General features: G+C 51.6%; 1 protein-coding gene across 13 annotated transcripts in view; it reads left to right on the plus strand.

Annotated features, from left to right (window-relative positions):
* WDR20 (WD repeat domain 20) overlaps positions 1–24,733 on the plus strand; it is a 65,815-nt gene that overhangs the window by 33,101 nt on the left and 7,981 nt on the right. For 2 of the 13 annotated variants that reach the window (XM_065906195.1, XM_065906198.1), the window contains exons 2-3: positions 10,828–11,010; positions 21,763–23,022. The exons of 1 other annotated variant lie outside the window; for it this stretch is intronic. In XM_065906195.1, coding sequence (XP_065762267.1) covers positions 10,828–11,010; positions 21,763–23,022 — 1,443 coding nt within the window. Of the gene's footprint in view, positions 1–10,827; positions 11,011–13,626; positions 13,705–21,762; positions 23,681–24,733 lie in introns of those variants that run through there. 10 more of the 13 variants (XM_065906194.1, XM_065906202.1, XM_065906196.1 and 7 more) reach the window with 10 other exon arrangements.

Raw genomic sequence — 24,733 nt, forward strand, 5'->3', positions numbered from 1 at the left:
GGTGACTTTAAGTGACAGGTAGCATTTGTGACAAATCACTTTTGCCCCGTCTGGGCACTGGGACTTCCTGTTGCCACTTGGTCATTGCTTCTATACGTTTCTACCTTCTTTGTGGAGAATCTGAATTCCTAATGACATTCACGTGATTGTTTGTTTTATTTTACAAGACATTAAGAATAACAATACACTGTTACTACTAACAGTATGATTATAGTATGAATACCATTTTAAGACTTCGTACTTCTTTTTGTCTTTAGAATCCTTTTTAATTGCATTTTTCACTTAATGATATATAGCATGTAATATCCTTCTTTGCTGGTAAGTAAATGTCTTCATTTTAAATGGCTACGTGATATATTTACCCATTTCATTTTTATAACAGAGGATGTTAATAATGTTTTTTTAGAAACAAACCTGAGGAGACTCTCTTTGTACATGTGTTTGATCATTAAAATTATTTTTTAATTTATGATTAGCATCCAAACAGAAATGTGTATAAATGTAAAGTTTTATTAATTTTTCACAAAGTAGGTTTGATGGTTTTTGGCTGAATCAGTTCTTACTGAATCCAAAGTTATCACTGAATCCAGTTATTACTGAAGTCAGAGTTTCATTGAGAAACTTCATTCCTGGCTTTCCCGGGACCTCCCCACACTCTGCAAGGGGTGACCACTGTCCTCACTTCCAGCATCACAGACTAGTTTTACTTATTTTTGGATTTTAAGTAAATAGAATTATTTCATATATCCTATGCTGCTTTTGTATCTAGCTCCTCTCACTCAAGATTATCTTAGGGGGTGTTTCCCTGTTTTTCTTGGTGCGTGGCCCTTGCATGGCTAGTATTGCCTGGGTAGCCTGTATGGATGCACATTTGTGCTTGGGCCCGCCCTGGGCTGCTACAGATTGTTTGCCCACTTGGAAAATACTTTCTAAGGGTAAATTCCTGGGAGCTGAATTTGTGTTTAAAGGATAGGAGGCTTTCGCTCCATGTTGCCAGACTGTCCCGAGTAAAGGCCGTGCCAGTTTACGTTCCCGTCACCGTCGGGCGGGGCCTGTCCCTCCGCACTCCTGCACGTGCTGGTCTCACTGGTCCCTTCTGAGATGGGGTGGTGCTGCATTGCCACCGCTGTGCCAGTGCAGAAGACACTTCAGGCGCCTAAAAAGGCATGGAGAAAAACATCAGAAATGTCTGAGTGGCTGTTACGGAGGTCGCCTATCAGGCCGTTATGTCTTAAAAAAGATTTGGCTTAGTTGGGGAGATAAGACATATGACAAATGACAGACAGTAGAAGTGCCAAGTGAACAAGTAGTTCCCATGATACTATGAAACTTTAGAGGAAGTAGAAAGCAGGACTTTTCTTCATGGTCTTATGTAGAATGGCTCAGCTCTCTTACTGCCCTGGTTTTGAGGTTGCTATCTTCCCTTGAGGCCTGGCTGGATTAGAGAATAACTATTTGAATTACAGAGGCCAAATCCAGTGTTCTGCCCATTGATTTTAGTGGCTGATCTCCTTTCGTGTAAGATAAGTTTAATGTTCTCTCTAGCTGTCTTGCTTCCTATTTGACTACCCAGCAATATATGGACTCCAGAATACTGTCCTTTGGTGTAAAATTAGTGGTACACATCATTGCCATTTTTCGAAATTTCATACGTTGCAGATTCAGTAGTTCATTGTTCCAGCTGAGGTTGGGTGATTGAAAAGATGGCAGCTTGGTGTGATTGAAATCATGGTTCTAAGCTCTGCGAAACCTCGAGCAGATCACCACCTTTCCCTGGGCTCAGTTTCAATGTAGGATGAGGAAATGGGGGTCAGAAAATTGGCAGGGCCTCTACACAGTGGGAGATTTAGGGCATTTCTCGACTAGGATAGGAGCTCCTCTGCAGAGTGATGCCTGTGCAGCATCTTGAGTCAGAAAATTGAAGAATCATCAGTGTGCTCTGCCAGGCATAAGCTTGAGAGCTGTAGTGTCAGGAAGGCAATAGTGCAGTCGTTAGGCAGCATGTAGAAACTGCTCGCCGCCTGGGACGGGCCTTCAGTTGGCCGGTGTTGTCACAGCACTTTCAGATGGCCACAGAATTTCTCCCCACCTCACTCCCACCCCTGTTAGGAGAAACTTTAAAAATATTTATTTTCCAAGTATTTGAAATGAGTATCTTTTGCAGAAATGAAAACATCTTCCCTTACCTTCCACTTGAGATGTTGGTATTCCCTTGGGAATAGATATGCATATTTCTATGCATATTTAACAGAAGGGTTTAATAAAAATAGGGCATTTGAATATGTCAGCATTTTAATGTGATGAGATCTGGTGTTAGAATGTGTGCAGATTGATTTTATCTAATGTTTATTCATAGTTTTTCTTTAATGAAGAAATCAATATTTTATTAGCCTAAATGAAACACCAGGACAACCAGTTGTAGTGTTTCACATTGTGAGAAGAGGCCTAACCTGAACGTGGCGTGCAGCGAACGGAAAGGAGGAGATGGCGGAGCTGTCGTAGGTCAGCGGCTTACTGAGTTCATTTTTGAAAAACCACTCTGGGGGAAGAGGAGCTGAGTTTACATAGCTGTTTTTAAGTGACATGCTGCCTTGGGGAAAATGGCATGTGATGACAGCAGAAGCTTATTTTTTCAGCAGACACATGATGGGCAGTGCTGGCTCGGGAGAGGGAGCCCCGCCCTCTGGGGGGCTCCTCCCACCCGCTCGAAGCAGGAGCCTGCCTGGCTCCTGGGGGACATCTCTCTCTGGGGACCAGTAAGCAGGCTGTCCTGTGAAAGCTGCCTGGAACACACGCCTCTTCCGACTGTGTCCCTCCCCGTGTTGGAAGGACCTGAAGGTGGCACCCCTCCCGGTCTCCATCTCATTTGCCTGTTTCCTGATGGGGGGGCGGTGTCCCTCTCTCCCCCTCCCTCCATGGAGCTCCCCGTCCCACTCACTGCCCGAGGCCCCGCTGCTTCTGGCCCAGGGGAGGACCTCTGGGACCCAAGTGCTGGGTGCCCGTTCCAGGGTCAGGGCGGTCAGGAGCCTGCGAGCGGGCGACATGCCGGTTGTTTTCAGTGACGGGCGTGGGTCTGGTGTGCCAGTGCAAGTGTGGGCGTGCGCGTGTGTCTGACGATGGAGGAGGAGTGGGGGCTGAGAAAGGGAAGGTCCTATCTTGGAGGAAATTCTGTTGGAAGGAAAACATGCCCCTAAACTTGGCTTCTGCTGTTTTTCTCCGGGAAATTTAGAAAGAAATATCCCTGTTTTTCTTTATTTATATTTCTTTGAAAGTATTAATGAAGGATGAGACATTTCAAAGCCTCTCTGATAAGTGTCAATTCCTTCTGTATTCAAAAGGAGAAATGAGTTTCAGTGAGAGGAACTAACTTTTCTAAAGTGCCTTTCAAGTGTCAGGTGTTACGCTTCAGATGGTCTCCGTTTTAGTAAAACAGCCCTGCGAGGCACATGCTTTGAGAGGGTGGGTCTGGGATCTGGGCCAGCCTGAGCGAGGCCCGAGTGTTTCAGTCCCACTTCAGCAAGCCCAGGAGCATGCAGTCACACAGGGACAGAGTTTTAGGGTAGGTGCTACCTCCGATGCTATCTCATGAACTTCCTGTCAGAGCAGCAGAGGGAGCACCCGGCCCGGAATTCAGCAGCCCGAACCCCACCACTTGCTTCTCTTTGACAGCTGTTTCTGTTTCTCTGTTTAGAAAATGGGAGTGGCCATAGTTCTTCACGGCACAGGTCTGTAACGACCGGAGGAACTGATGCTTGAGGGTGCTCTGTAAGCCGTCAAGTGACTTTCTGGTATGTGCCAACGAGGGTGGTTTTCTTCACAGACGGGCGCCCAAGAAGGCCTTGGTTGTTGGCTGGGCTTTTGGTCAGCAGAAGAATTATGTGTGTGTATGTCTGGCTCTGGATTTCTTCTGGTTTCCACCATTCCTTTACTTTTCTTTCCCCCCATTTTCAAAAATGTGTCATTCCTGCAACAGAAGCTTGAGGATACCCTCTGTGTGCCAGCCCTTATTAGGCGTTGGAGATAGAGTGGTGAGTAAGAGATAAGCTTTTGTCCTTCCGGAAACACTGAGAGTGTACAGTTGACTGACCTTTTTTGTTTTTCCTGTTGGTGTAAGTTATCCCAGACCTGACTTCTAACACCCCTGGTATCTTTTTTTTTGATGTGTTAGACCCTGAATACCATTAATGCCAGCGGTGCAGCTGTTCGCCTGAGGAAACCGTGAGGAAGGTGGATCGTGTGGCTGTCCCCCCCACGGGCCGGCGGCTCCGACCGTGGGCTCGGCCTCTGGGCGGCGCTTCGCAGCTGACTGTGCCTGAGTGTCAGACTGCTCACCTGCCCACAGGTGTGGGCGGCGAGCGTGTTTGACAAATCGCTGATTGGTATTTTCGTCATTAGGGCCGCAGGTTTTTTTCCACTCTGTTGGAGAAGATTTGTATTAAATAGGACATTGACCTTTGTTCATGAAGCAAGTGTGTCTCAGCTCGGAGTGGTCTGCATCTCCTTTCCTCAGTCCTGTGACCGGGAAGCGTTGCCCCAGGACCCCCAGCTGGGTGTGGTCTTCGTCCCCTTTTCTCGGCCCTGGGACCGGAAGCGTTTCCCCAGGATGACCGACCAACTGGGTGTGGTCCTGCCCCAGCCTGTGGGCTCAGCCCTCGCAGGCACCAGACCCAAGCCTAACTGGGTTAAACGTTGTCCCCAGGAAAAACTGAGGAACAGTCTGTCATGTGGTTTATTTTGGATCCCCGGTCTGGAGATAGGACCCTCTCCAAGTCGGCGATCCTCTGTGGGCCCAGGAAGGAATCCCCTGTGCACCTCTGGCTCCTCTTTTGGTGTCTGAGTTGCGGTCAGAAGGCGTGGTCACAGCCCTGCGGCCGCTCTTTGATTTCCAAGTGGCGTAATGGAGACCTCTGATGTCACTGGGGCGGCTCCAGCTATTTGGGATTAATCTATTCAGGCTGTCCGTGAGGTGAGTCAGCAGCCTCCTGACTTTCTCTTGTTTTTAAAAGGACTGTCACCGTGTATGAAATACAGTTCCCATGTGAGCGCGAATAACTGACACATAGGGATAGGCACGCAGTGGCGGTCCGGCAAAAGAATGCCTCGCCGGGTGGGCTGGGGGGAAACGGCACTGGCCCTGTGGTGGGCAGCATTTGTGTGATCGGAGGAGGGGGAGTGTTCTGAGTGAAAAGAGGAAGGGCAGGAGGGTGTGAACAGCCAGACAGCTGTGAACATGTGCCTTTGCAGGTGTGTGTGTCGAGGCCCATCGTGGATGGCCCGTGCCTGGCCTGTGGATGCCAGGTGAGGAATTTAGCCACTGGTGTGCTGGGCAGGGCTTCAGAGGTTCTGAGTGGCAGAGCTAGTGAGTCTTTGTGAGGATTAATCTGGCAGGTGTGGAGGGTAACCTGGAGGTGGGGCGACGGGGGGAGGAGCCAGCCGAGCTGTGGGAGCCGCCCCTGGGCTGGGCCGCCTGGAGGAGGGCCACTGCCAGAGGGCGTGGGGCCAGCGTGGGGGTACCTGCCGGGGGTGGGGGCGCACCTCGGAGGCTGCAGGCCTGAAGCTTGGGAGAGGGGCCTCCGGAGGAGGGAGCCGTTTCTGGTGTGGGCAGGGTGAGCGTCCTGTCTGGGCGGGTATTAGACAGCGATAAGATATGCCTGTAACTGGACTCTCTTTTGGCAAGCTCTGTGAGACTGGTTCTCTCTGAGGTGGATCTCAGAAGGGGAAGGAAAATGGGACATTAAGGGAAAACAAAGCCCACCTTTATCACTGCACACCCCCCACGTACCATCATCTGGCATGCCTTTTTCAGAAGAGGTCTTTCTGAGATTATCTTCCACACCACATCAAGCGCTTCTGGGCCCTGAGGGGTATGAAGCACCAGGCTCCCTTGAGGAGGGCTTGGCCGGGCACAGGCGCCTTCCCTGAGCCCCTCAACCGCCCGCGGGAGGTTCCTGGTTCTCTCCCTCCTCTTGGCCCTGCAGCCTTCCTGTGGGCCAGGGAGGGGTCTGAGGGAAGGTGTGAGTTGGAACTGTTTCTTCTGCAGACTTCTGTGGTCCTGGAAAGATAAGTGCTTGTTAGTGCCTTGCTGAACTGACCCAGCTGAGTTCATATTTTGACAGTATTCATCATGAAGAGAATTCCAGGGATTTTTAAAGGATCAAAAGTCCAAGGCAAAAAGAAACAAAACGTTTTAAAGTTTGTACTTACTGACTGAGGATTTTGGTTAACCAGCTCTGTTTCTCTAGTAGGAATTGTTTAAACCACCATGTAAATTTCTTCTGTTGAGAATGAGACACTGATAAATTATTCGTAGTCAGTAACTCCTTATGCAGAAACTAATGAGCATAATGATGAAATTTAATCTTACTATTGAAAAATCACAGTTCCATTCATTAAACAGATACTGACCTTTTGTGACAAATACTATACTCCATTGGAGCTGAATAACCAAATATTCTTATCAGTTCTTAGAATTCTTGCCAGTTCTTAAGAAAAAAAGAATTCTTGCCAGTTTAAATAAATTGTTCTGCTATAAATTGACATTTAAAAATTCAGATAATTGGTAATAATTAGGATGCAGAAGCACTAAAAAAAAAAGTATCTGTAACGTATCTATGAAGGATTTACCAGAAAGCTGAAAAACAGAAGTAATTTTGTAGAATAATACAGTGGTAACTGTTTAATAAAGTAGTTCTGCTTTTTAAGGGAGTTTTTATTATAATTTTTTTTATTATAATTTTTAGTTGTAAGTGATGATAACAGACATAAAGTAACACTGTGGTAATATAAATGATTAAATGCTAAATTTTGTGTAACGAATTAAGTACTTGAGAGTTGAGATAAAGGAGCCAGCTTGGGAAGTGGTAGTTGGGAAAACGCTTGCTGGAGGTGATGGGACTTGTACAGGTGGGTAAGATTCCTGAGAACAGGGGTAAAGGCGACTATCCTAGCAAGAGGGCAACTCAGGCCGGGAGAGAGGGGGCGTCTGCCCGCCCCAGACTCCAGGTGGGCGGATGGCAGGAAGAGCTGAGTGGTGGGACACGGCCCTCGACCCCTCCCTTGCTTCCCAGGTGCCTCAGCAGTGAAATGCGGATGGCATAGGCGCGGACTCTGGGGGGCGACTGCGAGACGGGAAGCGATGCTGAGAGTCAGGTTGCTGGTGCACAGGAAGTGTGCAGTGGGCCGCAGTTGCTGCGGCTGCTAGGAGGATGGAAGGGCAAGACTGCTGGGCGTCGTCATGTTCTGGTGTGACGGGAATTAGGAAGCCCCTGCAGCACTGCCCCACGTAGGATGTGACCGGATAAACCAGGAGTGGTAGGTTTGCCTGCTCTGCTGTGCTGGGTGCTGTATCTCCGACATCGTGCGCCTCTCCTTGGCCCTGTGCGCAGCTGGGGGATTTCGTTCTCCACGGCTGTGAGGGAGGTGACACGCACCTCCCCAGGGCCACCCGGCCACCTCTTGGGAAGGCAGGGTTTGAACCCACACCTGCCTGGTTCCGAAGTGTAGGCTCGTTCTCTTTCTGTTAAACTGTCCTGACCTGGGAAACCATCTATCGGGCTGATGACCCTATGGGGAAGCGGTGGCTGGCTCAGGTCATTGGCACTGTTACTGAAAGGTGGGTGGGTTCCGCCCGATTCGCCAGAAAAAAGGAAGAAGAAGATAGTAACCCAGCAGTGGGAAAAGAGACAGAACTCGGTGATTGGCTGTCAGAGGGAAGAGGACGAGGTGAGTTGGAGGTGATGGTGCAGCTGGAAGTGAAGGCATGAACTGGTGGTCCCTACGTTCCCCACACTTGGGTTCAGGCTTCAGAAAGCTCAGGCACCATGGCTGGAGTTCCCAGGTTTCTCGGAAGGATAGTTTCCTGTATTGGGAAGCTTGTTGTCACTTCGGGGCTCACAGGAGTCATGCTGGTGAGAGGGACATGCTGCCTGGCTAGTGTCTGCGTTCTGGTGCCATCCGTGCCTTTGGGGGCTGAAGGGGGAGTGACCTTGGGGAAGAGAGATGCTTGCTTGTGTTCCTCAGGCCTCGGTCTGCGTTTATGCCTTCTGGGACAGTGCCGCTCCCACCAGTGTTGAAAGACCAGTTTTTAAAATTGCAGCGAGTAGGACTACTCTTTGTTTTCCATCGCACTGCACAGGCTTCTCATCTCGGTGGCTGATTGTCGAGGCGCAAGGGCTCCAGGGGCGCAGGATTCAGTAGCTGCCGCAGGTGGGCCCAGGACTCTAGAGCTAGGCTCAGGAGTTGAGGTGAGCAGGCTTAGTTGCTCCCTGGCATGTGGGATCTTCCTGAATCAGAGGTTGAACTCATGTTCCCGGTATTGGCAAGCGGATTCTTAACCACTAGACCACCAGGAAGGCCTTGGAGTGATACTTGTGTAAAATAAAATAAGGATTACTAGGAAAAGAAACTGAAAAAGACATTTAAGAAGCAAACTTGGATTTTTTGTTATTAGATTCAGTGGGTATAAAATCACTCTGTCACATTGCCATTCTAAATGCTTATTCTCAGTCTACTTAATTTTGACTGCAGACTACTAGACTATTGATGGTCTGGTATACTTTGTGAGTAGTAATCTAGGAAGAAACTTTGTTAAGCAAGTTAGTAAACAGGACGCTTTTGGAATATTTACATTGTTCGAGAGTAAAAATTGTCTTTCAGTTGGCATTTAAAATACTGTAGATTTGTGTTTGTGTAATCTAATGACAGACAAGATCTTTCAGTAAGGTTCCCTACTAGGGGCAGGAATGCCGAAGAACTCTTCCAAGAACTGAGGCTGAGATTGTGAGGGACCCATGAGCTTAAAACTAGTAGCAAAATACTTGGGAAAAATAGTGCTTTAAACTTCCGCTGTTCTTCTGAGAATCACTGTTTCTTTTGCTCATTCAATTTGTATTAGTTTGTTTTCTCTGTTAACATTTGGCTTGCCTCTGAGTTGCTTTTTATGTTTTGGTGCATAATTTTATGTATATTCTTTCATGGAGTAGTTTGTTAAACAAACTGCAAAAAAGAAGTCCCGGTCGTTGCATGCGCTGATGCAGAGATCATGGGGTAGCTCAGTGGTTCTCATTTCAGGTTTGAGTTTTGACTCTGGCTGTCAGTGTGTCTTATATTTTGGCCTGTTTTTACTTTTGCTGCTGTTTCCTTGCACTGAGGTCATTTGCCGAGTTGTTCCCTTAGGCTCGACTTCTCTCCCTCTTTGGGCTGAGCCCAGGAGCTGCTTACCCCCAGCTGGCCTCTCCTGTCCGGACCCCCTGCCTCTGCCGTGCACCCGCCTCGTCACACGTCACAGGATGCTCAGGCCCCGCGCACGGCCCGCTGCCCCTTGCTCCAGAGTTGGGACTTCTTCTGTAGACCACACTCTGCTTGCCTCACCTTCCAGACAGCCGGTTCCCAACCCAGACCTTCTGGGGTTGGGAAGAGAGGTGCTCCCCCCACTCCAGCTGCGATGAGGCAGGGAGGGTCCTCCGTGTGTGTCTACACTCCTTTGCCCTGGGTTCCCGGGGCGCTCATACCACTCAGCTCCAGACTGCCCATGCTCGGGTTTTCAGCCTGTCATTGTGAGGTCCTCTTTTTTACACACTGCTAGTAATCTGACAGACCTGGATACTCAGTCACTGTCCCAGGCCTCTTTGGAAGAACGAGATCTTCAGAACCCGCACTCGTAGGAACCAGAGCTGTGAGCCCCAGAATTGCACACGGGGCAAAAGCATGTGTTTCAAGGAGACGTTCAGTTGTCTCCACCGGTGATTCTCCGATGGCAGGGGAGGGGACGGGTCACCTTCATTCAGCAATGACCACCCAGCGTGCTGGATTGCACAGAAGGTTTCTCATGAGGAAAAAGATCCTGCTTTTAAAGAGGGGAGGCACTTTGAAAAATCATGTTTAGCCCAAGTCAGAAGTCAGACTCTGGAGAGTACTGTGTGTTTTCTCCCCGCCCCCTTTACGGGAAAACAGGTTTGGGCTCCACATCCGGCCCTTCCGCGTCTTCGGTAGGTACGGGGACCTCGGCTGGGTTATTTAACTTCCCTGAACTTGTTTTCTCATCTGTAAAATGGGGGGGAAATGTGGTCTCTTTTGAAGCATTATGATAAGGATTAAGATGATGCCTGTACCAGACTTGGAGTATGGGTTCGATGAGTGAAAGCCCCCTGAAAGCTAACGCAGAAGAGACTGTGACCCAGGGCGGGAGTCACTGCCTCTGTGTTAGCTGGCCGCAGTCCTGGTTCTCAGCCTGAGCAGGCGTCAGGATCACCTGGAAGACCGTTGTAACTGCAGCTTGCTGGGCCCACCCGCCCGCCCTGGTGGTTTGATTCATTTGGTCTGGGGTGGGGCGGGAGAAGGTGCGTCTCTGAATTTCCAGGTGACACTGCTGCTGCCTCCGCTGGTCTGGGGCCCACACTTTGAGAACGACTGGGCTGCAGGTAAACTCACCGATGAGCTTGTAGGTGCTGGAGCTGTGTTTGAAAGCCGAGCTTTCATGTGGTTAGAAAATGCTTGAAATACGTTTTACAAGCACTGAATTTAGTATCCCAAGGATTTTTTTCCTCCTGAAGTCCAGGAGTCTTCATTAAACATATGTGAAGAAGAGTAAGTTGCGAGAGTAACAGTTAAAAACATATTATGGACAGTCTAACAATATCATATTGGCTGAGGTATGTGAAAGTGCTTTTATAAAATGCTGAAAACTGCAAAAAGAATTTATAAAAATTAAAATATTTCAATATTTTAATTTTTAAGATTGAACATCATAATGGAGTATAAAATAGTGTAACTTAGAGTTCTCATCTCAATGTGCTGTTTACCGTGTGTATTTTTCTCTTTCTCCTCCAGGCTGCTGACTTGAGTAAACCAATAGATAAAAGGATATACAAAGGAACACAGCCTACTTGTCATGACTTCAACCACCTAACAGCCACAGCAGAAAGTGTCTCTCTCCTAGTGGGCTTTTCCGCAGGCCAAGTCCAGCTTATAGACCCAATCAAAAAAGAAACTAGCAAACTATTTAATGAGGAAGTAAGTAGCACCCTGTCTTAGCTGTTAAGAACCCCTATAAGAATGCATACGTTCTTACCGAGGGTATGGGCCTTATAATTTTACTCTGTGAGTGAAGCCCATTTTCCATCCTCAGCTGTCCTACCTAGTATTACCCAAGTTTAAATGTGGTGCGTTAACTTGTTGACCTTTACCTGTTCTTTATTGGGCTAACTGTTTTTTGTGCATTTTTTTATGTTCAGGTGTCTATAGCAGGTGTTTTTAAAAAATTGTTTTTATAATGGAGATAAGGACAAGACTAATAGCTTGATATTTATATAAGAAGATAAAGAATTCTAGACTGTATTCACATTGCCAGAAAATTTCATGCAGCTCAAAGAACTTGCTAATATTTCCTTAGGTTTCGCAAATGGTAGATAAAGTTTTGATGGGTGTGTTTGACAGGCATACATCTGAGAATTTGCTCTCTTGCTCTTGAAAGCCTTGGCTCTGACATCACCTCTGATGTGGTTAGAAGCCCTGGCCCTTGGGCCTGGCTGCCGTGCACAGCGCCTGCCTGTGTTGTGCTGTGTCCTGGGGTTCCTGGTGTCTCCAGTCTCATTCTTGAAGGAGCCCGAGAGATCTGAGCTGTCTGTTCAGGAACATGTCAGAACCTTTAAACCTGGGCAGGTGGAAGTTGCCAGATAGATTATATCTGTAAAGGCTGCTGGAATGGCTTTTTAGTCCAAGTATTGCCCATTACATATCTGCCACGCCTCCTCTGCTGTTTGAGTGTGACTTTCCTAGGAACTGGAGCGGACGAGGTCGGCTTGCTGAGTTAGAGGCCTTGGCTGCAGTCTCCTTGTAAGCTCAGCCCTGGGGTGACGAGGGTCGGGTCCCCTGGACCTGTCAGGAAGGGCAGGAGGTTTTGCATTGGTGCATGGTCTTAAAGTTACTAACTCGGAACAGAAGTACGTTATAGATGCTGGTTTTTAAGAAGTAATTTTGTTTGGGAAGGAACGCTCCACTTGACAAAGTGCAGTTAAAGCCCTGGCTCTCTTGCAGTCCCGGTGGCGCATGCTGTCGTGTGCGCCCCGTGCCCGCCCGCATGCCCCTGCTGGGCTTTGCCAGTGGACTCGGTGAATCCCTGAAATGCGCCGTCTCCTCCTCTAGTCTCGTCTGGGCTGGCCGGAACCAAACCTGCCGCCTGGACTGACAGGCTAGAGGGGAGAAGCGTTTAATCCGTTTTCTGAAAAAAAATCTTAGGCAGCAAATCATTCTGTCTACCTGAACAAACATCTTATTAACAGCATCTGAGGGAGTGATTTCTAAGTGTCTGGATGATTTTGAGAGGAGGGTGGTGGCGGGGAGAGTGGGGACACAAAACTGTACTTCTCTGCGTTCTGAATAGAAGTGTTGAATTTGGTGTCCTTGTGGGAGTCTGTTTGTGTTTAGGTGGGGACGTTCTTTCAAGGGGGAGGGGATTGGAGCCATGTAAAGGCTGGTTGGTAAACAAGGTCGGGAGGCCACCCGGCTGTGGATGGCACAGAATGCCTCTTGGAGAACAAGAAGGGTTTGTGTGCCCTCGCTGCAGGTGGGGGTGCAGCAGAGGCCCCAGCACTCAGATGCGTCAGCTCGCCCCATTCCTTACTCAGGACAGCTGGGAGCCACGGGCTAGAAAGCAGCTCCCCACCCTCAGGGAGTGAAGCGGAGTTACCTCCTACTCTCTGTACATTTTATTTGGAAAGTGACTGTTCAGAGTGAGAGGATTGTGTGTGGTTTAATGCCAACTTGGCATTTATAGCTCAAGGCTGAAATTGATTGCCCTTCACAGTGAGGGTGTTCTTTGGCCGTATGGATGGCATTCTCATCGGATTTTGGTCAGGATGTCTCAGAGACAGGGTCATCGGAGGTTTGTTTCTCAGAGGGTGCTGGGGATGGTGGTCGAAGCAGTGGTTAGGCTGTGCTTTGCATTCGTGTGAGGCTTGGAGGTTTCCGAGTATTTCACCTGCTTCCTCTGCAGGGAGGGTGGGCTGTTGTCTCTACCGTGCAGATAGGGAATTAGAGGGTAAGTGAGTCGTCCAGACGCGGCAGCAATTTGATGATATATTTGGATCCAGATATTAATTCCACGCGTCCTTACTGGCCATAGATTGTAAGCCCTATCATAGCTGGTTGCCATATGGGCCTTGTCACCTCCAGAACTCACTGTTCTGTGAGATGGACAGGGAGGATGTGAAGCGCTTGTTATGAACAAAGTACCAAGAGAGGTGGGTGTTAACTGCAGTCTTTAGGATGTACCAGATATCATAAAATAAAAACAAACATTTAATGGGGGGAGTTTGAGAAAGCTTCCAGAAGGGGACATTTGACCTGGGTTTGAAAGATGCAGAAGAGTTGGAGGAGGATGACAAGGGCCTTCGAAGCTGGCGAAAACAGCTTAGCATGTGGAGGAACGTGAGGCAGACATAAGGGTCCAGATCTCAGTGCGTGGACCTTGGAGTGGCCGGAGGTGAAGCTGGACAGGTGAACCGGAAGCAGATTGTAAAAGCCTTTTGTGACACGCTGAGAAATTTGGATTTGACACTGGAGGCTGTGGGGCAGCTTTGGGGGTTTTACTTAATGAAGGGAGTGACAGGATTAAATATGTTTTTTTAGAACTCTTGTCAGCACTTGGGGAAGGTGGATTGGAATGAAGATAGCAAGACGAGTGAGGAGGCTCTAGTGACTGTCCAGGTGAGAGCTGAGGACCTGACCCGGAGTTGGGGCCATTTCCTCATTCATTCCGCAGACCTTGGTGGCCGACCGCGTGCAAAGAACACCTCCCCTGTATCTTCCCTTCACAGAAGGGGGAGAAGTGTGAACAACGCCACACACACACACACACACACGGCACATGGTGGTGACGTGTGATGTCAGAGGAGACAGTGGGGCTGAGGGAGAGAGACAGACACGGCGGCCTAAGGGATAGGACGGGGGTCACTTCTCGGAGGAGGTGGTATGCTGTGAGCCTCACCTCGCGTGAGAAGGCCCCCCAGGTGTGGAGCTGGAGCTGCAGCATTCTCACAGGAGGGAGGGCAGGGGCAGGCTCTGTGGGAATGAGCCTGGGGCCAGGAGACCTGGGAGAGGTGTGGAGTGAGGGCCTGGCCCAGGTTGCTGCTTGGCCTGCGTGCTGGGATCTCACACAGGGGGGCAGCAGGTGGTCTGCTTGGAGTTTTTTCAGGTTACTCTGGCTCTGTCTTGGAGACGGAGTTGGAGAGATGGATGAGCAGATGCTGGGTTTCTGGCCCACTTGGCGCGCTGGGTGAGAGGGAAGGAGCAGGTGCTAGAGCAGAGTGAAAGGTCAGGGCTCCGCTTCCTGCTTGTCAAGCCTGAGAGGCCAGTGGGGGTTGGGTACGTGGGTCTGGAGCTCCAGACTAGAGGTAAATTCTGGGAGCAGTCACCATATACATAGTAATCACATCCCTGAGATGAGATGGCAGGTCTCTGGAGAAAGCACAATAAGAGCAAAGACATGTCTGCTGCGTCCTGACATGTCTAGGACTGAGCCCTGTTTATACTCTGAGGCTCCAGCCATCTGGTCATTGCCTGCAAAGGGCATTTGCAACAGTCAGTTTATTACCATGAAATTTGCAGACGCAGAGTGCGGTGGCTAAGAACATAGGTCCTTGAACCTGAGCGCCAGAGCACAGACAGCAACTCTGCCCCTTCCTGCCCGCAGGGTGTGGGTCTGTTCCATTGTGTCTCCTCAGCCGGAAGGTGGATAGACCAGTCCCCAGCTGGAGGTGTGGTGAGGATGAGAGGTCTGGGGGCCTGGAGCACCAGCCCTGGGGAGAGCTCGGGGAAGTTGCACACACAGGGAAACCGGAGGTTCCTTTCACCGGGGGTTGGAGGAAAAGCTGCTTGGTAGGTGAGGTAGCAGCAGTTTTGAAGGAGAAGCACAAATAATTTTCCAGAACGAGAGGGTAAGAGCAGGGCAGCATAGTCAGAGAATGAACACTTGTCAGGTGATGGGGACTGCTTATCCGGATTGCGGTGTCTGTCTGTCTGTCTCACTCGTCTGAGGGCTGCTCAGCCTCCCGGGATGCGCGTGCCCACATGTGAACACACACTGCAGTACTGGTTACTCCAGCCTTGCCTCCTTTCTGAGGGTGTCTGCTCCATGAGAGAAGAGGAAATGTTTGGGTGGACGGATAGGTGGGTGGGTAAGTGGAAATGAAGTTCTAGAAATCCACGTTAGACCAAAGATGGATGAAAATTTCTGTCTGGGAATAGGGTGTATCTTAAAAGGTGATTTTTCTGCCCATTGAATAAAAAGTTTTAAATACAAATTTTATATGTTTATACAAAAAATTGGGACAGAGAGAAGTACAAAAAAGATGGGAAAACATGACCTGTGAATCCCAGTGCTCACTGGTAGCTTTATCATCTTTGTGATTTTTTATGTTTTCTAAGAGGTGAAATGGTCAGACTCACACCTTCCATTAGGGATGCTGGCAGCCTTCACCTCCCGGTCTGGCCCTCAGTCCATCAGTTCTTCTTGGGCATCAGAGGTGCTTCCGGGCCATCCTGGCCACAGCAAGAGCTTGGCTGCTGCATGCCAGTGGAGCCCCGCCCAGGGGGAAGGCAGGACCCTGCCCTTCCGGCCTCCCTTCAGGAGTGCCAGCCTGAGGCTGCCTTCTGCGGTCCTTCGGGGTGGGCTTCGGGCTGCTCCTTGGTGTCACCCCTGTCTCTGACAGGCCTTGGAGCATCTCATGTTCTCTGGTCAGTGTGTTGGCACTTCTGATGAGCTCCCAGACCACGCCCCCTCCTTCATAGTAAGAGCTACTAGTGGGAGGGGGTCACCCAGGTCAGCATTCAGCCTTGCATGGAGCACCCCAGTGGGGTGTGGGTCTGCCTTTTCATTACTAATGATTACGGTGTATTGGGGAGGAAGAGACGTAAAGTGGCAGTTTCTGTGTGGTGATGCACTCAGTCCTGTTTGTCTTTGTGAAAGTTCTGATTATATCAGGACTGTGTCCACTGACTAGTAACTTGAGAGGATTTTCAGGTGTGTCTGATTGCTGGGTAGATGGAAAATCTCAGAAGACCTGGCCATCCCAGCCTCTGGCATCCCTGGCTCATGATGAGCGCCCCTGTCGTTGACTGGCCCCTCCCTCGCAGGTTGTGGCCAGGGCAGCAGGGCCAGGCTGAGGGCTGCTTGGTGGGCAGCCAGCCTGCTGCCGCTCGCGCCCCCGGGGCAGGGAGGGGAGGGGCCCAGTTCCGCAGTCTAGTTACCCGGCCAAAGAGTGGTTCTGGGCACATCGTTAGTCTTGTTTCTGTTGCTTTTTTTAATCAGAGGAAGGAAATGGACATGTAATGATCTACTCCTTGACGTTTTAGCGTTGATAAAAGTGACATTTGATCCTCTTTCCCAGGCCTTGAAATCCCCTCTCCTGATAGTGCTTCCTGAGGGAGCAGCGTCTGTAAGTGCCTTTACAGAATCAAAGCCCTTGGTCACTGTTTTTGCTTGTGACTACATTGTGGCTTTTCCAGTAGCTGCTGTGGCTTTTGAATTGTTTAGTGTTTTTGTTATAAATTAATACCTGCATTGTAAAATGCATACCCATCCCTCCCCAATAATTTTTTTCCTGCTTATCACGTTGATATCAGTGACAAAGAGTGTGTGCTTTAGAAGGTTTCATTTTAGCAGTGATGGCTTTAATATGGTTACAGGTTTATTTTTATTCTTGTTTCCTTTATACTAGTTTTGTATAGTTAGAAAATCTTGTTTGTGAATGCCACTGATGATGGTTGTTTTGATGCTTGTTGGGTTTCTTCACTGGATTAATTTTAGAAATGAGATGGTTTCTTCTGCATCCAGAATGGGTGATTACCAGGGAAGAGAGTGGGTGAGGGAGCTCACTTCGTGGGCAGGTGTCTTGGCGTGCAGACCTGGCATACTAATGCTCAGATTATGGACATTACTGGATTTTATGGGAGTGATCATGGCAATAGGCCTTGGAGCGTTTTGGTGTTTTCCTGCTTAATGGAGAGCCCGGCGGCGATGCTAGGCGACCTGAGAGCCTGCCTGCCGTGTCCTTCCCGCTGGGTGGCCCCCCTCAGCCTCTCCTCTGCAGCCTTGGAGCAGGGGCTGGCTTCTCCTGGCCCCACCGCTGACCCTGTGCCAAGAGGGGGGTGTGGGGGCGGGGAGCAGGGCCCCTGGCCTGGCCCACGCTCACCACGGCAGTTCCTTCCCCTCCTCCCGGGACTCCCGGCTTGTTTTCTCTGCTTGCCTGGCTTTGGGCCCACGCGCTGTGAGGCGCTTGTCCCCGGAGTTTGCACCCGGCTCCCCTTGGGCGCCTCCTGCCTTGGCCGTCTCAGTGTCACGGGTCTGGCGGGCGCTGTCCACGGCCGATCTCCCCGTCCTCCCCGCTCATCTTCCTCAGCTCCTTACTCGGTGGGGGCGCGTGGACTTCTCCCAGCAGGACCGCCGTCCACTCCTTTCTGCCACACCCCTCCCAGGCCGTGGCCCCTCAGCTCCTAGGAGTCAGTTCAGAAGCCTGCCCCGCTCCGCCCAGCCTCACCCACTGGGAAACTGTCCGTCCTGCCACCGCCTCTGGTCGAGTTTAAGAGCTTCTTGTCTGGGGACAGTTGTCACAGGCTCCGGGGCAGTCTCTCTCCACCCGCACCGCTCTCTGCCTCCCGATGGGGGATTCCGCTTGGTTCTGTGACTTCCCTTTTCAGATATCTTCAGTGCCACCACTGTTTGCAGCAGCATTGCTGCAGTTTGAGCCACAAATTCAATTTAAAATTCTCTAATAGCCACAGTAGATCATTTAAAAAATAGGTGAAGTTGATATTTTATCTAATACATCCAAATATTGTTTTAGCAGCTAATCAATATAAAATTATAAATGAGGTGGTCTCCAAGTTTTCCAGGTCTTCCGAGTTCAGGGTGCACTGTGCCCTGCAGCCTGTCTCACTCTGGGCTGGTCACTCTCAAGGGCTCGGGGCTTCAAGGTCACAGCCCAGAGCCCTTACTGGGACTCCGTGTCCTTGAGTCCTGGCTCACGATTCCATATCTGACTTCCGGCCCTTCTCGGGTGCGCCAGTGGACAGGGGTGCCGCGCACGTCCCCGAGCTGCCTGCGCCCAGCGTGGGCGCCTGCCTCTCCCCAGCCGCCTCGCCCCTCCTCTGCCCAGCAGCTCCGCACAGGGGACCTCGGGTTTTGCCAAGAGTGTTTTTCCAACATAAACATGTGCTCTTCCAGCTCAAGGTCTCATTGAAACTGGAGAATTGAAGCACAGCAGGGAAATCCCCTTCCTTAACTTTGAGAACTAAGATGCCTTACCCTGTTTACTAGACATGTTCTAGAACAAAAGTACACCCTTAGGGTTCTGAGACTGGGCTGCATTCATTATAGTTATTGAACAGGGTGTTCTAGGTATTTGTTTCTTAATTTCTGTTCTTTTTGTTAAACCCAAACCAAGAACAGTATGAAATAATAGCCCAGAGCAGCTTGGTTCAGTGACTCCTAGCCAGCCGGGGACACATGTCCCGCACCTCACCTGGGGCTGCGCCCTGGCCTGGCCTGACGATCGGGGCTGAGAGGCCTGTGCCGGGAGTCGCCTGGCGGGTCTCCAGGACGACAGTGCGTGGTCCGCTCCCGGTCTGCACCCTCGCTGCCTTCCTGCGTGGACGCCCTGCTGCCGCCTGCAGCCGCTGTCCGCTGCCCTTTCCTTCTCGGTTCGGCGAGCTCCCAGGCCAGGGCAGAGGCCCCCCAGGTACTCCTGTGGGGCTTAATCCCTCCCTCCCCATGCCTGCTCGGTGTCCGCTCACAGCAGACCCTGTCCATTCCCCTCCTTTTCATCCCTCGTGAACGCGAGTTCCCGCGGGAAGGGACGGCTGTCGGTGGCGAGCAGTGTCAGCGTGTCGTCTGTGCTCAGTGCAGGAGTGAATGGGCAGGAGTGGGTGGGGAGCGGGAGAGCCTGTCCCCTGGGGGGTGGCAGGGCACTCATGCCTGCCTTGCTGTGGACAGTGGGACACCCACCCCCTGCTGGTGGGAGTAGACATTGCCGCATCCTCCGTGGGAGGTAACTTGGCGATCCCAGTAAACAGTCACCAGCGCGTGTGCCTTCTGACCCAGCCGTTCCACTCGGCCTGGACCCTGCAGGTGTGTGTTTGCAGGTGAAAGCCGGCGCACGCACTGGTTAGTCTTTGCCACGTAAGTGTCCGTCAGCAGGAGCTTTTCAGGTACAGCTCAGCGCGTCCGTGTCGTGAGTCCTCTGCACTGTAGGAAGGAACGAGGTGGCTGTCTTCGGACGAGTACCAACGGATGCGCGTGATGTGTGGCTGGGTGAGAAAGCAGAGGTGCAAATGGTGCAGAAGAGGAAGCTGGGTCCACATGTACCTGTACTTGCCTTGTCCAGACAGGAAGACCCTGGGAGACAGACAGGAAGTCAGCAACAGTGATTCTGGGGTGGGGAGACGGGTGTGAGTGAGGCCTTCATCTGGACACTTATATGTGAATTATGACTATGTCAGCTGTTTAAAAAACAAAAGCTTATGTCGGGGTCGTCCTGAGGACGAAAGCGTGTGTGCAGAGCGGCGTGCTCAGGGCCTGGCCGCAGAGCAGATCCTCGGGTCAGAGGTCAGCACCGCCGTCCCGACGGGCCCACCACGTGCCCGGGCCCACCACGTGCCCAGACCCACGTGCCCCGAGACGAAGAGGACCTTGTCCCCGCGTTTGCACGCAGGCTGGTGGCAGGCTGAAGGGGCAGAGCACGGGAGAAGCCCTTTCCCCAGTGGAGGTGGAGCTGTGGGCCGTTGGCTTGGTTGTTTGCAGGTGGTGAGGTGTGCCGTGTCTGTGGTGCCCCAGCAGGGTGCCGAGGTGGGCTCAGGTTTCGGCCCCTAAGTTATATCCGCATGTGTACTTACAGCAGTCTCAGCGCTCCTTTTAAACATGGAATACTCTCTAAATGTATTTTGGCACTCCAGTAACATGTATTTTAATAACGGTGCCATGATTCTTTATCTCCATATCTCACAGTTGCAGAGAAATGACATTTTTATTTGATGGCATTACAATTTTGAGTTCTAATGGAGTCATTTTTGCTGTGTCTTTTTAAGCCAAAAAATAAAACTTTTTCCTAAACACAGTGCTAGATATTCTTGTGTCCATCCTTAAATGGAGAAATGTTGAAAAGATTGAGATGAGGCTTGGTTGTGGTGAGATGTGAGGTGCAGGAGTTGAGGCCACACGCAGCTGGGCGGGGAGCGGCCAGCAGCCTGGCTCCCAGCTCAGGTCGCTTCTGTAGCTGCCCCGCGAGCCCCTGGCCCGGAGGTGAGCGTCAGGGCCCTCCGACCCTCGGCCCACACGCGGGTCACAGTTCGAGAGGCAGCCTGGGCCCGCTGGGTACAGCAAGGCCTGGGGGCTCGTAAGGTGCCCCCGACCTCCGTGGAAAGCCTGGCAGAGCAGCCTGGGCTTGCAGGTGTTTGGCGCTGGCGCAGGTCAGCTGCTGTATCGGCGGGTCCCGGGCCGGAGAAGAAGGACGCGAGGGTGAACGTGTGGCTGTGAAATCGCAGAGCTGATGATACCTCCTGCTGCTTGTAACCCTCGCCCAGCACGCTGTCCCCAGCCCCTGGCCCTTGCACCTCATGGGGTCAGGGCTCCCTGCTCCTCCCTAGCCAGAGACAGATTGACCACCTCCCTTCCGGGGCCTCATTTTCTGTGGCTTTCTGTAGAGATGCAGCAGACGCACGGCGCAGAGCCGACCAGAGAGGAGGCCCTGTGTCTTGGCGAGCTTCCCGTCCCTGTGGTCCATGGCCCCCTGAGGCTCAAGTCGGGGAATCCCAACCACACAGGGGAAGTGGGAGCGTGATCGCCCCCCCAAGCCCGAGGGCTCCCAAGGCACCAGTTATGGAGGTGGCAGCAGGACCTGCTGAGAACTTGGGGGTCCTGGGAACTCCCAGTGGTTTCTGGTGCTGTGATTTGGGGGCCGGTGAGCCCCATGCAAAGTCTAAGCAGGGGCACATAGGTGGGGGTCATCCTTTGAGGAGTTTCTGCTTTTGCTTTTTATTCTTTTGGTTTTAAAGGCAAGATTCCTGATCTGTGCCTGTTAAAGTTGGTCAGTGGATCAAAAATAAGCATGGGGTAGAGTGGCAGTGATTAGGTGTTAGTCATCTGTTAATGTTCTTAAACACCGCCTTGTTCCAAAGAAGGTGGAGGGATGGCCTGTAAGGATACACACAAGACGTGGATGGTGAGTGAGGCAGTCGGTGAATCAGGGCTGGGGTCAGAGCCCAGGGAGGCGTGTGCTGCTGGCTGCGCATGGACCGGCCCCCAGGAGCCCGAATGGGTGGGGGCCGTGAGGACGGGCCCAGGGGCGCCGAGGGCACGGTGCAGCAGAGGGCGGCGCGCCTGGGGAGGCCCAGCGCTCGGCCGGGGGCCGCGTAGCAGGGACGCTTGCAGGTGCTGGGCTCCCGGAGTCAGACGTGTGACACGCCCAGGGCTGCCCTCCCCGGCGCCTCCTGCGCCTGGCCCAGTGTCACGCGGGCACAGACGAGGCTCCCAGCAGGCGGTGTCGACTGACACCCTCAGCGCAAGCCAGTGTCCCGACACCTCCGTGCAGTCCTAGAAGGCGATTCCACAAGGGGCCACATGCCCTTCGCTGGCCTGCCCGCGGGGCTGGGGTGTGGAATGCCTGGACGGACGTGTCCCTTCTCACCGAGAAGCAGACAAGGTTTCTTGCTGGAAACGTAGACCTTGAAAACTTCTCCATTGTGATAACGTGTTCTCCTTTGTCTTCACAGAGACTAATAGACAAGTCACGAGTAACCTGTGTCAAATGGGTTCCTGGTTCGGAAAGCCTTTTCCTAGTAGCCCACTCGAGTGGGAACATGTACTTGTATAATGTGGAGCACACTTGTGGCACCACAGCCCCCCACTACCAGCTCCTGAAGCAGGGGGAGAGCTTTGCCGTGCACACTTGCAAGAGCAAATCCACGAGGAACCCTCTCCTCAGATGGACGGTGGGCGAGGGGGCCCTCAACGAGTTTGCTTTCTCCCCAGATGGCAAGTTCTTGGCGTGTGTGAGCCAGGACGGCTTCCTGCGGGTGTTCAGCTTTGACTCGGTGGAGCTGCACGGCACCATGAAAAGCTACTTTGGAGGCTTGCTGTGTGTGTGCTGGAGCCCCGACGGCAAGTACATCGTGACGGGCGGCGAGGACGACCTGGTGACCGTCTGGTCCTTTGGAGACTGCCGCGTGATCGCGCGGGGCCATGGGCACAAGTCCTGGGTCAGCGTGGTGGCCTTTGACCCCTACACCACCAGCGTGGAAGAGAGCGACCCCATGGAGTTCAGCGGCAGCGACGAGGACTTCCAGGACCTTCTTCACTTCGGGAGAGACCGAGCGAACAGCACCCAGTCCCGGCTGTCCAAGCGGAACTCAACCGAGAGCCGGCCCGTCAGCGTCACGTATCGGTTCGGCTCCGTGGGCCAGGACACGCAGCTGTGCCTGTGGGACCTCACGGAAGACATCCTCTTCCCCCACCAGCCCCTCTCGCGCGCGCGGACACACACGAACGTCATGAACGCCACCAGCCCCCCCGCGGGCAGCGCCGGGAACAGCGTGCCCACGCCGGGCAGTGCCGCGCCGCCCCCGCTGCCTCGGTCCAACAGCCTCCCGCACGCCGCCGTCTCCAGCGCCGGCAGCAAGGGCAGCGTGGCGGACGGCGCCATCGCCGCTGGGGTCAGCAAGTTCGCCACGCTCTCGCTGCACGACCGGAAGGACAGGCACCACGAGAAAGACCACAAGCGGAACCACAGCATGGGACACATCTCCAGCAAGAGCAGCGACAAGCTGAACCTCGTCACCAAGAGCAGGACGGACCCCGCCAAGACCCTGGGGACGCCCCTGTGCCCCCGCATGGAAGACGTGCCCTTGTTAGAGCCGCTCGTCTGTAAAAAGATAGCACATGAGAGACTGACTGTGTTAATTTTTCTTGAAGACTGTATAGTCACTGCTTGTCAGGAGGGATTTATTTGCACATGGGGAAGGCCTGGTAAAGTGGTAAGTTTTAATCCTTAATGCTGCACCAGATCTAGAACTTGAATAGGTAGTGATTTTTTCTTGCGGGAGGGGTGGGATGTACAATGAATGTGAATGACACTTCTTATTCTTAATGTAAATCTAAATGCATCAGAGCCATAATTTTGGATACTGCATGCCATATAATTCCAAATCATTTGGTAATTCACCTTAGAACGTTTAAAAAATATAATCAAACTAATTGCCAGCCAAGTCAGTCACCCTCCTGCGAGCATAGAGTCCCACGGTTAGCCTTCCTGTATTAGACTATTTCGATTTTAGGAAAATCATGCCAGTGTGGGGAAACAATGACTTTAAAATGCTAAAATTAAAATTTCTGCTTTAACTGGAATATTTTTGCTTAACTACTCAATTAGAATATTGTACACCTGATCAGCGTGTATGTTCAATACAGACGGCCATTAATTGTCATTTATAGTCCAATTTTTTATCTTAATCATAAACTGTTTAGGAATCTATGAAATTTAACTTTAGGAACAAAATGTTCAGCAGGGTTGATTGATATTATTTTTACATTGTTCTGGCAATCCACAGAAAGAGAAGAGCCTTAATTTTTAAAACCCATTTTAGTCATTTTATGACAATTAAAATTGTTTAATAAACATCTTTTTTCAAAGAAGCAGTTTGTAGCACTTTGATTGAGATTCTGTGCAGTGACTGAAGTACCCACGTTTCCCAGAGCCTGGACGGCTGCCGTGGACTGCGGCCCGAGGCCGCCGGCTGTGCCGTCAGAAGTGCCTCTCGCCACACAGCCAGGGTCTCGCATGGTGGATGTGATTTGCTTGTTTTCTCCAGCCAGGGGAAGGAGATTCTCTTTCTTTTTTTTTTGTGGGGGCGTTGGTTGGGTTTTTGTTTGCTTTCTGTTCAGCGAGGCACGTGACCACAGGCCCTCCTGAGCCTCCTCCTGTTCTGTACAGGCCCCAGGGTTCAGAGAGCTTCCCGCCTCTCCCCCGTTTGGGTTTCAGGTTCCCACCAGAGGCAAAGGGCAGGTGCAGCGTGTCCATCTTCCGGATCGATCTTGGAAGGCGCCCCACGTCTGTCAGCGGCTCCCCCAGGGGGGCCCCCTCCCGACTTGGCTGCACCCACTTCCAGGGGAGGCCGCTCTGTCTGACCTGACTCCTCAGCACGGGAATGAGCTGTAGGCGCAGTCGCTTTTTGGTTCACTGTGGACGCGGTGGCTCTTGGAGCTGTATGTTTCATGTCAAGATAATGATGGTCTTAGTAACTTATTTTGGTCACTTGGGCTTGTATTTCTGTTGTGTACACCTTTGTAATTAAATGCAGAGATCCTGGTCATTTATGCTGGTTTGAGTAGTGAATGGGATGTGCAAAATGGACGCTTGGTTTCTCTGCGGCTCGAGACCCTGGTTGACGCAGCAGCAACTCTGGACCCCCCCGGGTCCCCACCAGTCCCTGCCGCACGCGGTCAGAGCTGGCGCCCCTCACTGTTTGCGGCCGTGTCTGTGACCCGTGACGGCGGAGGCGGTGTTCTTCTGCGTGAGACTTGCGGTCCACGGGAAAGCTAATGTCCTGTCTGCCTTTGTAGATAGTCCTTTGTTCCTAAATGTTAACTGAAGTCAGGTAGCAAAGGCAGCCTTCCTTGCGGAGCATTTCAGCTTTGAGGCTGTCAGATGGAGAGGGAAGCTAACACCCCATGTGCAGTTCTGCGTGC

This window comes from Muntiacus reevesi, chromosome 15 (assembly GCF_963930625.1).
Source record: "Muntiacus reevesi chromosome 15, mMunRee1.1, whole genome shotgun sequence".
NCBI classification, from domain to species: Eukaryota; Metazoa; Chordata; class Mammalia; order Artiodactyla; family Cervidae; genus Muntiacus; species Muntiacus reevesi.